General features: G+C 33.1%; 1 protein-coding gene and 1 pseudogene across 8 annotated transcripts in view; one reads left to right on the top strand and one right to left on the bottom strand.

The window, feature by feature from the left end:
- Dzip3 (DAZ interacting zinc finger protein 3) overlaps positions 1-6,681 on the top strand; it is a 96,946-nt gene extending 90,265 nt beyond the window's left edge. For all 8 annotated transcript variants that reach the window (XM_040270401.2, XM_040270400.2, XM_040270397.2 and 5 more), the window contains 5 exons: positions 860-999; positions 2,383-2,503; positions 3,111-3,254; positions 3,355-3,456; positions 4,966-6,681. In XM_040270401.2, coding sequence (XP_040126335.2) covers positions 860-999; positions 2,383-2,503; positions 3,111-3,254; positions 3,355-3,456; positions 4,966-5,076 — 618 coding nt within the window. In that variant the 3' untranslated portion in view covers positions 5,077-6,681. The remainder of the gene's footprint in view (positions 1-859; positions 1,000-2,382; positions 2,504-3,110; positions 3,255-3,354; positions 3,457-4,965) is intronic.
- Positions 6,682-17,570: 10,889 nt separating this feature from the next.
- Positions 17,571-18,012, bottom strand: LOC101971933 (large ribosomal subunit protein uL15 pseudogene; annotated as a pseudogene).
- Positions 18,013-18,224: the final 212 nt, after the last annotated feature.

Below are 18,224 nucleotides of genomic sequence, written 5' to 3'. Positions count from 1 at the left end.
TACCAATAGTCAGATAAGCTTTATCTAAGCCTGAAGAAGTAGTAAAGAAATTTAAAATTACTAGAATTATTTGTTGTCTTGGCTAAAGTAAAATTTTATTTGATTAAAAGAGAATCTTTCTCAAAAAGAATGATGTTACATGTAATTAATGAAAAAAATTATAACTTTTTTGTATGTTCTAAGTAATTATGTGTATATGTATATGAAATTATAATAAAATTTTCTTGAAAACATTGAAATACCTTAACTTTCTATTAATATTATTTTCTGATTGCTAAGGGAAAGGCTAATACTGAGGCAAATTTTCTGAGCAGTATTCTGTTTCTTACTTATAAGACTTTATTCAAGTTATTCCAGTGACTGTTAACAGTTGCTAATTTTTTTATGACTTCTTAAACTTTTTCTGTATGTGCATATGCTTAGACATTTAAAAAAAATTTTAATGTTACAAGAAAATACTTTATGGCAGAAAACTAGATGTATTTCATGGACATCATTCATGCTCCATAATCTAGATTTTCTTTTAGTTACTTAATTAGATCTACCATAACTTAGTCATTCTCTTCTTTACAGTCTTTTGGTTGTTTTCAGTTTTCCACTATTATAAAAAATACACCAAAAACACTGTGCATTTATGTACATGTTTATAATTACTGAGGCAAGCATGTCTTATTTTATAATAAATTGTTAGGTAACAAATTAGAAATGTTGTTGCACTAGTTTAAAGGATCTCTGAAAAGGGAATGTGAGTATCAGTGTTATTCTTCATTGTAGTCATTTTCTGAAGTATGTAAGTGTCATGTTGGCATGGAATTGTACCAGTTAAAACTAATGGGTTATAACTTTCTGCTCCTTACAGATGACTGGCATAGCCTGGACTATGCCAGCTCCTGTGGGAGAGACTGTGCCTCCTGGTACAGGTCTGGGAAATGATCCTTCCCTGATGAATTTGGAGAGGATTACAGACAGGCTGAAAACTGCTTTCCCACAACAAACCAGGTACCTCAGTTTTTATTTAGTGCTTGAGATCATATTATACAGTTTCCATAGCCATAACTGTGACAGTGAAACTTTTCAGAGAAACATAAAATTCACAGAGAAATATAAATAATTCTTTACCATGGTCTTGGTAAGGAAAATGAAATTTACCAAGAAAGGATAGTATTCAACAGAAATGCTAAACTTCTTCACTAATATTATTAGACTTTAATTATGAGAAAATAACATTTTAAATTTAGGTTTGCTCATTTACTGAGAGTATAAGTAGTGGTAACCGATCAAATTTTAATGCTACCAGCTGCAATATTTACCTTGATAACCTATTTTCAAAGGGGCTTTTAAGTTAATTGTATGCTAAATAAGCCCAAACATCATCGGGTTATAGTTCCCTATTTTCTTAATTTTATTGAGGATTCTTATAATTTCTTTGTTAGGAAAAACAGTTAAGTGCAAGAAATCATGATTTTATTGTGCTCTTTTTTTCTATAGTCTGACTTTGGCAGAAGAATATTTAATTCTCCTAAACAAATGAAGTTTTTTTTTATTTCTTGTACCCAAGGATGTAATTTGAATTTTCACCAATATTTTCATTCAAAAACTAATACTTTACTATGCCTACTGATGCCATTTGGATTCGATGATAAGTTTATAATTCATAATAATAAAATAAAAGTGAAAAATATACAGAGTTGTTATAAATAGATAAATATAAAATGAATAAATTATAAATGAAAGGTAAATATATAAGGCTAATTACACTACTCTTCATTTGAGGGAGAAAAATATTTGATCCTCTCTTTCACCAAAAATGTAGTTAGTTGTAGGCTCAGTGGACTTTGGGAATTGAAAAGGAGCATAATGATTAAAACAATTGTAGGTTCCTTTATCAAAAAATGTGGTTTTTAATTTTTGCTTTTCTATTCCAAGTAATTTTTTATTTTTCTCTACGAATTTTAAAAAGTTAACTCTTAACAGATAAATAAGAAAGAAAACACTAACAACCTAGGTAAAAGGAATATTTTAGTCATAAGGGAAGTTTGAGAGAAAAATATAAAAACTTAAGTACACAAATAAGTAAACTCAATTTTTATATAATGAGCTCTAAAAAAAGGTTATATTCTCTTTTTTGGAAAGAAAATAAATACTAAATTTTATCACTAATGAAAACATTAAACATCATTATTAAACAGAATTAGGTGTTTTCATTTTGGCTTAATATAATTGCAGATGGACCTATAATCAATTGTTTTAGATCAGAAACCAGAAGGGTTACATTTGTATTCTACATACATATTATGTAACAGGGTTTTATGTCTCATTTGGAGGGTATATCCTCAAGTCAGTAGGGAAAATCACCACTTCTCTTTCTTTCATCTCTTTCAGAAAGGAACTTACAGATTTCTTACGAAAATTGAAGGATTCTCATGGGAAGACCTTATCTGGGCTGACATTTGATGAAATTGTTTACAAAATTTCCCAATTTATTGATCCCAAGAAATCACAGGTAAAAAGCTATATCTCAGGCTAGGGGTTTATATAACTCGGTGGTAAAGTGCTTGATTAGATACATGAGGCCCCAGATTCAATTATTATTTCATATCTTTCTGCTTGCATCTCTCTAATAGTTGGTTATTTTAACTATTTCCATAGCATGCTAATAAAATTGATAACCTCTAGTCATATAGCAAATAATTGATTAACAGTAAATAATTTAATAACTTCTACTTGAAAAAACAAATATCCTTGAATGGACAAATTGAAATACCTTTCACCAGATCATTCTAGAATAAAACTGACCCTCTTGAAATTTTCTCTAGGTTACTTTGAATGATTCTAAATGGTGACTTTGTTCCTCAATTTTCTGTAAGGATTATTTAATTTATTTGTTAAAATTTTTTGGTAAGGATTATTTTAATGAAAAGAACATATAGAGTTATTTTTGTCTTTACCTAACTCTGACAAGTATTGTCAACATTTTGTGTCAAGATTCCTCATGAATCTGATTATTTACCCTTTTGCTAATTCTTCTTCCACCCCATTGTCTGAAATTCTATAAGTTTATGCTGTTTTAGAACAATTCTAAACTATCAATATAATATTCTTATTTTCAGAGTCAAGGAAAATCAGTACCAAATGGCAATTGTGCTTCACCCAGTCATACCTCATCACAGCCTAGTGCTCCCCAGACCCCCAAACCAGCTTGGAAACCCCTCAGTTCACAAAGTTCTGCCACATGGGAAGGAGCAAATAATTTGGTGAGACTGAAATTATTGAATTGTTGAAACACTTAACGAACACATTTGTGTTTTCAGGAGAAACAAATAGGCCAAATTTAACATATTTATTTTTCCATAGGATAATGAGGAGGAAGAAGAGGAACCTTGTGTAATCTGTCATGAGAATCTTTCTCCAGAAAACCTTTCAGTTTTGCCTTGTGCTCACAAATTCCACTCTCAGGTAACCCTTTAATCAGCTAAGGGAGATTCATATTACCTTATTTAAAATCATATACATGCATTATCTTCCTGTTACAAGCTCCACTAGGTATAACTCTGAACTTCACATTTGGGTACCACACAGAAACATTTATACTTTTCTCCTCTTCTTACAATGTCTACGCTGTGCTTTCTCATATTTCCATATACCTTACAGGAGAAGAGACTACGTTGAGATTTAAATGGTACACGGTAAGCAGGTCTCTGAGAAAATATTGATTGACATGACAATTTAGTGGCAAAACTAGCAACACAACAGTGGTACTTTACCTTGACTTGCTATAAATTCCTCATAGTATACTCTGTCTATACCTTTGATGTCTGCCCCCCCCCATTATTAAGCATAAACCTATCTTAACAGTCTATCCAGGCTCCTATATTTGCATTTGAAGATGCTCAGACTTGAGTTTTAATGTTAGAAAAATGTTAAGGCTGTAATATCTCCTGTTTATTTTTGGCATTTATATGAATCAACTCCTAGTGTTGCTGCTATGTAAGTGCTATTCATATACAATATACATTCTAAGTCCTCTGTGGAGAGATGTAATTTGATATGGGAAAAGATAGTCTAACACAAAAAAGCTTCTCAGAAAAATAACCAGCTCATTCAAGCCATGTTTGTAAAACATTTCAAAATTTCAATATGTAGTCCCTGGCACAAAATTATGTATTGCATTTACATTGACATGAAGAGATATACATAAAATAGTTAATCCCAAAAGAGCTCCAAGAGAGATTCTTAGCCACCTGACATTCCTATTTTAAGTTTTAAAAGTCCTGACAATTTATAATAAAAAGCAAATATTTAACAAAATTTATTTTGCTCTTTGTTATTGCCAGTTGAATACAAAGCACATAATTCATTCAGGTTACTTTCTAGGATTCGGGTTAGTGAACCTCATTTATACTGCTTAATTCTTAATCCTCTCTCATCTGACCTGGCTCTCCATTATTCATTCAGGTCAAAATTACTTGTTTTTATAAAGTCAGTATTCAAGCAGATTCTTAACAGATAGTTTATAGTTGAATATCACTGCCATTTTAACATAGACAACAACCTGAGTTTATTCATCATTAGGGATTTTAACTTCTGAACATAATATGTATTTTATACAAAGTATTAATAAATTTGTATGTTTAGTTTTGACTTTTTCTGGATTATATGAGCATAATATGTAATGAAGTAAACCAGAAAGATATTATAGCAAGTTTCCTGATTTTTCTTGTCAGGAAGAATTGCTAGTTATTGTGACAACAGGTTGGGGAAAGAATCTTAATAAAAATAAACTGGCTAAAAAGTATTCTACAGTTACAAATAATATTGCTCAGCAAATCACAAATCACATAGTTATCCACTGGGTAAGGCTTAAGCTTTAAGGTTCATCAGAAGACATGTGGTTGGTATACAGAGTGACAGCTGCCTCTGCTAGACTAAATCTAAGAGACTGATGTGAATCTTTTTGCTCCTTAGTGCATTAGACCATGGTTGATGCAACAGGGGACATGCCCAACCTGTAGACTCCATGTTTTATTACCAGAGGAATTTCCTGGTCACCCCAGCCGACAGTTGCCCAAGGTGTGATATAAGGCAGGTGACTGCAAAGGAGGCTAAGTTTTCATACTCCAGAATTTAGTTCTGCCTTTTATTATGAACTGATTGTGTGAGTAGTGTGAAGCAGTGCTCTCCTATTATGCTAAAGAAGCAAGCTAATCTCATTGAAGAGGCAGCCAGAGAAATCAAGATAAATCTTCAAGACTTGTGAACTGAACTAAAGAGGTTTAAAGAAGATGAGTTTTGTTAAATTATATTTGCTCTTATCTTCGTAAGTGTTTTTTTTTCCTGTAAACACGATAGCTATATTGCTGAATTTCTTAAGATTTCTAGTCTTTCTTCCTTCTTATTCTACTCATTCTTTACTTTCTGACAAGTACACTACCTTATAATTTCCTGAAAAAAGTTTAGGAGAAAAAGTAGAATAGTGAAGAAGAAAAGTAGAAAAATCCCATGGATTTTAGTGTTCCTCTTAACTTTTAAATATTAGCTATAAAAGTTTAATTGGATTATTTAAATTGTATTTCTCTTTCCTATTGTTTTCTGTCCTCTAAAATATGTACCCATGAAGAGAGTGCGAGCTACCTACCATTAGGTAGCTCACACTCTCTTCATGGGTACATATTTTAGAGGTATATTGGAGCTGGTTTGTAATGGCTTATGAGGGATAATAGTTAAAGTTTCAGAAATTTTGCAAACTAGGTGTCAAATGGTGGAAGGAAAGCTGCCGTGGTGGCAGTATTTATACAGTAGAAATTGGTAAATACTGTAAGTAATGACTTGTCTTTCCTTCATGAGCTGGTTCTTAAACATTTGCCAGAACACCACAAGACATTTGTGTTCCCAATGTCTTACATAATAGGTGCAGAACAAATATTCTGAGAAATCAGGACATGGTAAAAGAGGGAAGGAGTACTAATATACAAATTAGTTCACTTGCCAAATTGAATGATTGAGATTTTATGTTCATTTGTATACATGCTCTTTGGACCTTAATAATTTGCATTTTGAAGGGATTTATTTTCTCTTTAGAAAGTCTTAATTTTCTTCTTCTGGTTAAGGGGGAATACTGTTTATATGTTGTTGCTTCTTGTGACAAAGTTGATGCCCACTGGGCTGAATTGCATATATAAAACTTGTCACTGAGAATTTTAATTCTTAGCAGTCAAAAAACTATTTTGAAAATAGTATTGTGTAAATGCTGAGTTGTATATGTCTCTAGTTGCAAAATTAAAGTAATTTAGAGTTACTTTTTGATTCATATGTTCCTTGGCTCACATTCACAGTCTCAACTTCATTAATTTATGGAAAAGAATAAATGTTTTCTAACTCATCAACTTTTTGAACTATATATTTCAGTTTAGATATTTTGAAGTTACTTTAAAATCTCTATTTAAAATATCTATTTCTGTAATTGAATGCTAAATGGTTATTTTTCTGTAATGAGAAAATGTGAGGGAAAATATTCAAAAAAGGTAGCAGTCATCATACATAAAATGCCAAGAATGTATTCGAATTACACAGGGCCTTTAAATTAATCTAGCACTTCAAAGTCATGGTCATGTAACAAGTTACTTTGTAATTTATAATGTAATTCCATTTTCATGTAGTAAATAATAAATGTTTCTTAAGCAACTATTTTATTTGTGTATTTTATCTTCAGTATACCCAAAACTACTTTTTTTTTAGAGAGAGGGAATTTATTAATATTTATTTTTTAGTTCTTGGCAGACACAACATCGTTGTTTGTATGTGGTGCTAAGGATCGAACCCCAGCTGCACGCATGCCGCGCTACCGTTTGAGCCACATCCCCAGCCCCCAAAAAACTACTTTAAATCTCTATTTTAAACATATGTTTCTGTTTAACTGTGCCTAAACTTTTTCTTCTGTTTTGAAAAAGGTTAGGGAAATGTGAAGGAAAATATCCAAGAAGAAGTGAGTATCTAGACTTACAAAATGATGATGATGTCTTGGAATCAGCGTGCCAGAACTTCTTAGGCCCTTGATAATCTTATAATCTATCCTCTCATTCTATTGGCATGTCAATTTATGTGACTAGATAGTGGCAAATCTAGTCTCAATACCTGATGTTCTTATGCTCTATTACATACTTCCTTTACAAATTCATGCTGTAAGATTGGTGCTGACCTGCCATTCTTAGCTCCAAGGAAAAGCTAGATGACTTAACATAACAGCCAGTGTATGGTAAGAATGTACATAATAGAACAGTGTTCCTGAAAGTCCTGTCTAGTTCTACAGGTGCTTAAGATAATGGGATTATTTTTCTTTTTGAATGTATAATTTCATAGTACAGAGAATTATTATCACTGTCATGCTTGTGTACTGAAGGATGGTCCAGAAGAACACTCTACTGTGCCCAGAGATGCAGTGAGAACCAGAGAGCATCTGATGTTGCAATATGTGTATCAAACAATCTGCAGGTATAAAGTAATATCATTGAAACTGCTGCTAAAGGATATGTCTTCTATTTTCCTTCATATTTTCCCATGTGATTAACATTTTACAGTTTTAAAAGGACACCTTCACTCAGCACCACAGAAAAAATAAATATAAAGGATACCTTCAAATGTGATTGGTACCTCATTTAATCCATTAGTAAATCCGGACTTGATGTCATTATTCTTTATAGTTGAAACTAAGAGTCAAGCAAGAGGAAAATAATTTGTCCAACAGTTTAGCTCTTGGCATTTTGGCATTTGAATACAGACTTCTGACCCTTACTTGGTATTCACTTCTAGTACTTCCCAACTCCATCCTATTTTGAGTTGACATTGCATATAAGAGAAGTAGTATTTTATTCCTTTTAAATAATATTCTTCCAATTAAATTGATTACACGCTAAACTCATTTATTGTTTTGTACTAGGAATATGGTTTTGAGTATATAAAAGTATATAATAGTAGTAGGACATCATGAAAGAAGTTGGACTCACTTTTCCTTTGTATGGTTTGCTTAGGATAGTTCAAATTGGTGCCTGTTGTCTTGACATAATTATTCGTTGTTCTTTCTTTCACTTTCAGAAGTATCCCAGTTTGGATGATGAATTTTATCTCAAATGGTCAATTCAGGAAAGGCAGGCTTAAATACTTTTTAATTACTAGATTCAGAATTAGCAAAAAATTCTCTGCATTTATAAAATGCTCTTAAATACCGTATCTGTAAGCCTCTCAGGTAAGAATTCTGGGATTGGAATAGTTTTGAGATTATTTTAGTTTATAGCCAGATAAAAACAGCAAATGATTACTAATTTATTATAAAAATACATGATTTTTGATTTTCTTGAATAGGCTGTTTTCAGTAACCAGCTGTGTACATTTGAAGATGCTACTTAGTAGAGCTAATGGGCTGTTGTATCTTATCCTAGACCAACACCTCATTACATGCTGTGTTTATAAAAATTCCAGGAGGTCATCTAGGAACTTGCCTTGCAAATGAGCACCATAGGTGCTCTGATAACACACTAAATTTTGGAAACTACTGGTGTTAATAGAAAGGTACTTTCTCAAACAGATCTGTGTTTGGATTATTGAATTCTGTATTTGACATATTGTGTGTTTATAAATGAATTACTTTTCTCAACTAATTCTTTTTCTGGAAAATGGAGAAAAAAAATTATAATTTTAATGAACATTTATTAGTCTTTCCCAAAGCAGTAAAATTTCCACTATTCAACCTGTTTAGATTTATTCCTTAATGACAAAATTCTAAAAAATTTGTTTAACTACCATTATTAAAAAGAGATGAAGAGAGAATATGACCAAAGTTCTACTTCCAGCTTCACAACACCCCAAAATGTTCAATATGTTTATTTCAGGTAATCACACCCTCATAAACATTTGATTGATTCCTTTTAATATAATGGAATACTGCCTCAAGGGGTTGAACAACTAACAATGATTTTGAAGACTGAATGTTTTGAAGGCTTATGGCAAAGATTTCATCTTCATTTGGAAGATAAGAACGCTGAAGAATTGATTTGCCAAGGTCACAAAACTATTAAGTAGGGCCATGATTCAAAGTCAGAGTAACACCATACTGCCTACTTGAAAAGAACAAACAAAACTGACTATTTGAAAATCAGTAAGTTGTTTTTTTTGGATAAAGACAGAAGCAAAACAAGATTAGAACAATCTTAGCACAAGGAAATACTATTATAGCTCAGAATAAAGCCAAACTTACAGTCTTCTTGCATCAAGGTTAATGATATTTGATCAATCATTTAAATAAAGACAAAGGTCAGGACTGGGGTTGTGGCTCAGTGGTAGAGTGCCTGCCTAGCATGTGTGAGGCACTGACTTTGATCCTCAGCACCACATAAAAATAAATAAAGGTATATGTCTATCTAAAACTAAATTATGTTCATCTACAACTAAAATAAAATAAAAGATAAAGGAAAGATATTTCACCGTTTTAATTTCAAATATCTTGGTGCTTATTTAGAACATGTCCCTAAGGTTGCATCATTTTTTTAAACCATGAAATTTTACAATTACTACTATGATTTCAGTATCACACCACTACAGTTCTACAGTATGAATTATCTCTGTCAGTGTTACGGGCCTTTGATTTCGTTTTAGAAATATTTTATGACAAAAAAGTAGGCTAATTATAAGCAATAGTTGTGAAGTTGTGCATTATTTTAATCCAAGGAAAATTGTTTTAATTCCTAAGGTCTATAATAGAGTTATGCCTCAGCAACTAATAATGAAATATTTTCAGTTAAGAAAAGTATATTATTTTTAATAAATTATGAATACATTTATAACATTATCAGATCACTACAAATAAAGTTCAAGACCAATAGATTTTAAATATATTTTTTGAAAGCAAAAATCTATTACTACCCTCTGCTCAACAATATCATTAGTCTAGAGTTGATATGCTCTTTGAAGTTATTACAACATCACAGAATATTATATCAGACTCCTGTGATCATACTCATCAGTATTTATTGAATGCTTGCTAAATGAGTACAATTTTGGACTTTCTGTATACAACAAAACAATAGGACATAGTTTCTGATCTGAAGAAGCTGAGTCATGTAGAAAGCAAGCATCTCAAATTGATAACTCATATTATGATGTAACATGCATTTACTGCCCAATGAACTATAAGCAAGTACTATTAACAAGAGTTTGGCCTGGTCATTGTAAGCTGAGACAATTGGAACCTCTCTTGGAAAATGAAGAAATGGGATGGACCCTGGTGATTCTTTGTCATTCTTACCTTTCCACCTGGACAATTCCTCATACTCCATGTTTACACTCTCTTCATTCAGTTTTTTACTCAAATGTCAAGCTTTCCTTAACTACTGTAATGTAATTATCTTCCTCAACACAGATACTATTTTCTCTTATTATCTAAAATTCAGTTTGTTGATTTCAACTTTCTCACAATATAAGATACATGTCAACAAGACTCTTGTTCACCATTGTGTATCTATTGTCTAAAACATTGTCTGCATTCAAAATGGGCCTTGTGAATTACATAGAACTTAGATAAGAATACAGAGTACCACTTAAGGCAAGGACAGTAATTTGAAACTCAAGTGCTTCCTAAAGAATTCTTTTCAGTCATGGCCAATAGATGGCTATATAAAATACCTTACAAATACTATTGACATTTTGTTATATTAATAGTATTTTTTAATTTTGGAATATTTAAAATCTAGATTTTTATGGGGTTTTTAAGAGGTTCTAAAAAAGAAAATAAGAATTATTAAAATTTTTCTGCTTCTGTTTTTTATGGAGAACTGCTATCCCAATAATACTTTAATTAAGAAAACCTATAAAAGCTGGGGGGGGGTTAAAAAGATCTGATGAAAATATTAAAAAGTAATGAAGGATAGCCACAACTCTAGAAGTCAACTTTCCAAAAAGCATATAAATACTGTGATGAACTCTGCTTAAGGCTGCTTTTTTTCCTCCACACATTTTCATATTTAAGGCTGATGATAGAAATAAAGCATCTACATATTGCATGAGAAACTAACATATTAGGGAGGGGAAATGCATTTCTAAGACATACAGAACTGAAGTACCAGTGTCCCAGAAACAAAAAAGGACCATAGAAAAGTAAAACACACTCTTTCATACATTTTTCCTCATGAAACATCTGCAATTTTCTAAGCTGTACATGGGCCAGGTAAGACAAAAATTAAGTGGAAGAGAGTTGCTGCTAAGAGGCTAAAAAGCTAAAGTTGAGATTTGGGCATTATCGTGATTCCAGAGATCAAATTGGGGTTCAGGGCTTACAAATGGCAGGCATTCCATTGAAAACCTGAAAGTTCAAGGGGAATGGACAAACCAGAATTAGCCAAGTTCAACTGGGTTCAAGTGATTTGATCATGATCTACCTGTCTTCTGGAGAATAAAGATAATCATAAACGGGAGTTTCCTAATTTTTTATTCATGATGAGTAGCATTCAGCAACAAAAACAACAAAAACTTACAAAGCATGCTAAAAAACTGGCCTAAAAAATTTAAAAGCTAAGAGAGAAACAACAAAACAATTGGACTCAGAGGTGTTCTAGATATTGGAACATTAAGATTAAAAACTATGTATTTTTAAAGAAAGATTTTAAAAAATGTTAAATTGGAATTTTTTAAAAGAACAACTTAAAAACTAAAGAAGAGTGGCCTGCGGAGGGGCAGAGCTGCCAACCACGCCTGCAAAGTAGGCGGACCTGCGACCCACCAGCAGAGTAGGCCCAGCAACCTGCGGAGTGACAGAGCCGCCCCACGCTCCTGCAAGGTAGGCAGACCTGCGACCCACCGGCAGAACAGGCCCAGCGGCCTGCTGAGGGGCAGAGCCGCCCCCTCCCCCTGTGCCTGCAAGGTAGGCAGAACTGTGACCACCGACAGAACAGGCCCTGTGGCCCGTGGAGGGACAGAACGGCCAACCACGCATGCAAGGTAGGCAGACCTGTGACCCACCAGCAGAAAAGGCCCAACGGCCTGCAGAGGGGCAGAGCTGCCCCCCCCCCCCGTGCCTGCAAGGTAGGTGGCACTGTGACCACCGACAGAACAGGCCCAGTGACCCACGGAGGGGCAGAGCCGAGGCCTGCGCGAACTCAAAAAATTAGACAATAAGATAATAAATAACCCAATCAACAAATGGGACAAGGACCTGAACAGACACTTCTCAGAGGAGGACATTCAATCAGTCAACAAGTACATGAAAAAATGCTCACCATCTCTAGCAGTCAGAGAAATGCAAATCAAAACCACCTTGAGATACCATCTCACTCCACTAAGATGGGCAGCCATTATGAAGTCAAACAACAAGTGCTGGCGAGGATGTGGGGAAAAGGGTACACTTGTACATTGTTGGTGGGACTGCAAATTGGTGCAGCCATTTTGGAAAGCAGTATGGAGATTTCTTGGAAAGCTGGGAATGGAACCAGCATTTGACCCAACTATTCCCCTTCTGGGTCTATTCCCTAAAGACCTAAAAAGAGCATGCTACAGGGACACTGCTACATCGATGTTCATAGCAGCACAATTCACAATAGCAAGACTGTGGAAGCAACCTAGATGCCCTTCAATAGACGAATGGATAAAAAAAAATGTGGCATTTATACACAATGGAGTATTACTCTGCATTAAAAAATGACAAAATTATAGAATTTGGAGGGAAATGGATGGCATTAGAGCAGATTATGCTAAGTGAAGGTAGCCAATCCCTAAAAAACAAATGCCAAATGTCTTCTTTGATATAAGGAGAGTAACTAAGAACAGAGTAGGGAAGAAGAGCATGAGAAAAAGACTAACATTAAACAGGGATAAGAGGTGGGAGGGAAAGGGAGAGAGAAGGGAAATTGCATGGAAATGGAAGGAGACCCTCAGGGTTATACAAAATTACATACAAAAGGAAGTGAGGGGAAAGGGAAAAATAATACAAGGGGGAGAAATGAATTACAGTAGAGGGGATAGAGAGAGAAGAGGGGAGGGGGGGAGGGGAGGGGGGATAGTAGAGGATAGGAAAGGCAACAGAATACAACAGACATGAGTATGTCAATATGTAAATCAATGGAAGTGTAACTGATGTGATTCTGCAATCTGTATACGGGGTAAAAATGGGAGTTCATAACCCACTTGAATCAAAGTGTGAAATATGATATATCAAGAACTATGTAATGTTTTGAACAACCAATAAAAAAAAGGAAAAAAAGGGCTGGGGATGTTGCTCAAGTGGTAGCGTGCTTGCCTGGCATGCATGCGGCCCGGGTTCAATCCTCAGCACCACATACCAACAAAGATGTTGTGTCCGCCGAGAACTAAAAAATAAATATTAAAAAAATTCTCTCTTTCTCTCTCTCTCCTCTCTCACTCTCTCTTAAAAAAAAAAAGAAAAAAAACTAAAGAAATTCAATAACTATAATCTATGGTTCAGTAAATGAGTTTAATAATATATTAGACACAGCAAAAGAGAGGATTAATGAATAGGGAAGTATAGCAGTAGAAAATATCCAGGCTAAAGCTTAGATTTTAAAAAACGGAAAATGCATTTTAAAATGGAAAAAAATCATATAAAATCTAAAAATGGAAAAAATGTAAAAGTGAAAACAGTATATATGTATATAGTCATATTTACATATTTTATATATATTCACAGAAGGAAAGAAAATTGAATGTGTCAGAAGCCTCATTTGAATATTAACTCAGATTTTTTTCCAAAGCCACACCTTCAAGAGCTATTCAAATGCCAAGTAGCATTTGGTGAAGAAGATGTGGAGCCACTGTCCTCACCATCATACTCAGTCACATCATAGATTAACTTCTGGGAAAATGAGACCTCCTAAAAGTATTTTAGACCCTAAATGAACAACAATGAAACTGGAAACTGATTTTTCACACACACACACACACAAAAAAAAAAAAAAAAAAAAAAAAAAGCAAGCCAATACATAATGCAGTGGTGTACATAAAATGCTGAAGGATGAAAAGTGCCAATTCAGAATTCAATTATCAGTAAATAGATCCCTCAAATACAAGGATGAATTAGTGTCTCTCAAACAAACATAAACTGAATCTACCCTGCTGCCCAATGAAACAAAACAAACAGATAAAACTAACAGCAGTTCTTAGAATATTAACCCAAGTATAATGGGACAGAACCCTGGCAAATCAGAAACAAGCAAGATGAGCTTTACAGTTGACCCATTTTGCTACTTTAAGAAAATTTCCAGAGTGCTGTGGGGAGAGGAAGCTCAGATAAGATCTGTAAAATTCCCTTTTTGAGAGAATAGAGCTAGGAGTACATTGCAGCATAGCAACTCAGTTTTGTAGAGCAGAATGCTAAAGACCTAACTGTGTACCCCATGGAGTATTCTTTTTAGTAATAAACAACTCATACACTTGAGGAAACAAAGGCTGAGAAGAGAACTACAAATAACAAACAGAATAATCTCCAGGAGGTCATTGATTGATTATCTTCTAAGAAGGCCTTTAGTGCTATACATTTCAAATACTGTTTAATACTTAGCTTTAGTATTTCTACAGTTTCCTAATTTCAATATTTTGTATTTTAATTTTTATTCAGTACAAAGTATTATCTGTTTTACCTTTTATTTAAGAAACCACCGAACTGTTATACAAAGTGGCTATGCCATTTTGCATTCTCACCAAAAAAGTAGAGTTCCTGTCATTTCATGTCTTCACTAGCATTTCATGTTGTCAGTGTTACATATTTAGATTCTTCAAATATGTGCATACTACTATCTCAATTTTATTTACTATCTTAATTTTATTTCCCTAATGACATATTAAGTGGAGCATCTTTTCAATGTGTATTTACCATCTGTATTCTTCTTTGGTGAGGGGTCTAGGTCTTTGTTCATTTTTAATTGTTCTGTGTTAAGAGGTCTCTGTACATTTTGGATAACAGTTTTTTATTAGCTATGTCTTTCTTATTTTCTTCCAGTCTGTGTCTTATCTTCTCATCTTTTGACAGTTGTCTTTTATGGAGATGAAATTTTTCATTTTTATTAATTTTTTTCATGGATCATGCATTTGGTTTTATACTTGAAAAATCATCACCATACTCAAGGTCATTGAGATTTTTTTTACTCTGATCTAGTTTTATGCTTTTGGATTTTACTTTTAGGTCTCAGGTGCATTTTGAATTAATATTATGACCAATATAAGGTCTTAACAACATTTTGAAAAGTTGAATTCAATCGTACATAAAAAGGATAGTGCATCATGATCATATGAGGTTTATCTCAAGAATATAAGGTTGAATTAGCATTTTAAAATCAATGTAATTCATTATATTAACAGACTAAAGAAAAAATATCTGATTCATCCTAACAAATGTAGAAGAAGCATTTAATAAAGCCTACATCAGTTTCTGATTTAAAAAAAAATACAAAGAAACTTATTCAATGTCATAAAGGTCATGTATTTTTAAAAAATAAACAGAAAAAAAAAACAACCTATAACTTCCACTTAGTGGTTGAAAATGAAATGCTTTTTCCCTATATTCATTTGGCAAGGATGCCAACTCTCACTATTGCTATTCAATATTATGTTAAATGTTCTAGTCAATGAAATAAAGCAAGAAAAAAATAAATGAAAAGCCCAGTTTCAAAAGAAAGAGGTAAATTATTCTTTATCCAGACATGAAATTATTATTTTTGTAGAAAGTCTGAATAAATCTAAAAAAACCTGTTTATTAAATTTGAAGATACAATATTATTACATGAAAATCTATTGTTTCTGTGTAATAATAGTAATAAATCACATATTAAAATTTGAAAGAAATAAATACGTTTATAATAACATTGAGAATATATGAAATATTCAGTAACAAGCCTAACAAAGATAAACAACATCTTTATAATAAAAACTACAAACATTGCTGAAAGAACTTAAGAAAGACCTAAATATATGGAGAAAAATACTACTTGCATGGATTGAAACATTGAATATTGCTAAGATATCATTTCTTCCAAAATTAATCAAGACAATCTCAAAATCCCAAGAAGCCTTTCTTTATATATAGAAATTGAACAAGCTGATTCTAAAGTTCATTTAAAAATTTTAAAGCACTTAAAATAGCCGAAACAGCATTAACAATGAACTTAAAAGATTAGGAAATTCTACTATTTGACTTTTAAAACTACAGTAATCAAGACAGTAAGGCAGTGGTATATATCTAGGTGGAAAAATATATGAATGAGAACAGAATAGAGATTCCATAACCAAATCTATGCATATATGTACAATTGATATTTTATAAAATTTAAAGAGAATTGAGTGGAGAAAGGAGACTTTTCAAATAAAAGCAAAAGAAACTGCTCAATACCCTGTGGCTGCATCATAGACCTCAATGTAACATTTAAAACTAAAATATTTAGAATCAAACAAAGCTTTTGTGACTTTGTGATAGGTAAAAGATTTAGGTACAACATTCAAAGCATAAACCACTAAAGGAGAAATAGATGGATTGGACTTCATCCAAAGTAAGAATTTCTGCTCTTTTAAGATGCTATAAATAAACTCATAAGACAGAAAATATTTGCCAATCATATAAATTTTTGATTGAATTATGTACAGAGAACTCTCAAAATGTAATAATACAAAAACAATTCAGTAGGAGGGAGACAAAATTAGTCCAGAAGCTTCACCAAAGGAATATACATTCTAAATAAGTTCATGAAAAGACTCAACATCATTAGTCATCAGGAAAATGCAAATCTAAAATAGTGAGATACTACTATACATTTATTAGAAAGTCTAAAATTAAGAAGACTGAAGACATCAAGTGTTGGCTGAGTATGTGGAGAATAAGGGACACTCATACACACACACACACAAACACACACACACATACAAGTGTACCTCAGAGATTGTGAGTTTGGTTCCAAATCACTACAATAAAGCTAATTATCACAATAAAGTAAATCATAATTTCTTTGGATCCAGTGCACATAGAAATTATATTTATACCAAACTATAGTTTATTAAGTGTGCAATGTTATTTTGATAAAAATAATGTATGTACCTTTGTTTTAAAAGATGTCAATGGGGCTGGGGATGTGGCTCAAACGGTAGCGTGCTCCCCTGGCGTGTGTGCGGCCCGGGTTCGATCCTTAGCACCACATACCAACAAAGATGCTGTGCCAACGAAAACTAAAAAAAAAAAAAATTAAAATTCTCTCTCTCTCTCTTAAAAAAATAAAAGGTGTCAATGATTGTCTCACCCTTTGAGTTGTATTCCTTTTCCTGGTAGAGAATCTTACTTCACTGTCAGTTGCTGTTAAATGACTAGGGTGGTCATTGCTGATGATTTGCATAACCATTCAATTTCTTAAAATTAGAACATTTAAGTTTTCCATATTGATATTTTTTTGTGAAAATGTTATTGAAAATTTCTTTGTAACATGTAAATGCTGTTTGGTAGCACTTTATTCAGAACTTTCAAAATTGAGTAAGTCTTCTCAAACCCACCACTGTATATCAACTAAGTTTTTTTTTGAAAAATATTTGTTGGCATTTAATGAACCTCCAGAGCTCCATGTGGCTTTAAGTCACCAGAACACAGGCATCCCTAACACCCTTAGTCTTCTCCTCATCTCTTCTGCTGAAGAATTTGGCCTTCACGATAACAGCTGTTTTGGGAAAGTTTTCCGTTTCCCAAAACTTTATAGTAACCTGATTGCACTACATCAATTATGGGAGCAGCTCCGGTCTTGTTTGTAGCAGCATTCACTCATGTCTGTTCACTGACCAATGTCCACAATTTATCAAGGTTGACAGTTGGGCAGAAGCTCTGGTTTCTCTTTAAGTGGTAATCCCTCATACCAACTTTCCCAAAGTAACCTGCTTGATATTTGTTAAAGTGAATCCTGTGGTGATGCATGCCACCCGCATTATGTGGCCATGGCCATGGCTCACATGGCCCTGAAGTTTCCAAGTCTTCCTCAGTCTGGATGGCATGTCAGCTGCCTAGAGGAAATTTTTTAATTTTGTAAATGCTGTATAGTCATTTCAACAAAGTTCACAGCATCTTTACCTGGAGTAGATTTCATATCAGGAGACCACTTTCTTTTCTCATCCACAGGAAGCAACTTCCCATCCACTAAAGTCTTTTCATGAGATCACAACACCTTAAAAATTTTCAGACTCCACTTTTAATTCTAGTTCTCTTC

Source organism: Ictidomys tridecemlineatus, chromosome 3 (genome assembly GCF_052094955.1).
Source record: "Ictidomys tridecemlineatus isolate mIctTri1 chromosome 3, mIctTri1.hap1, whole genome shotgun sequence".
NCBI classification, from domain to species: domain Eukaryota; kingdom Metazoa; phylum Chordata; class Mammalia; order Rodentia; family Sciuridae; genus Ictidomys; species Ictidomys tridecemlineatus.
Note: the sequence above shows the minus strand (reverse complement) of the source record. Positions and strands in the feature narration are given on the sequence as shown.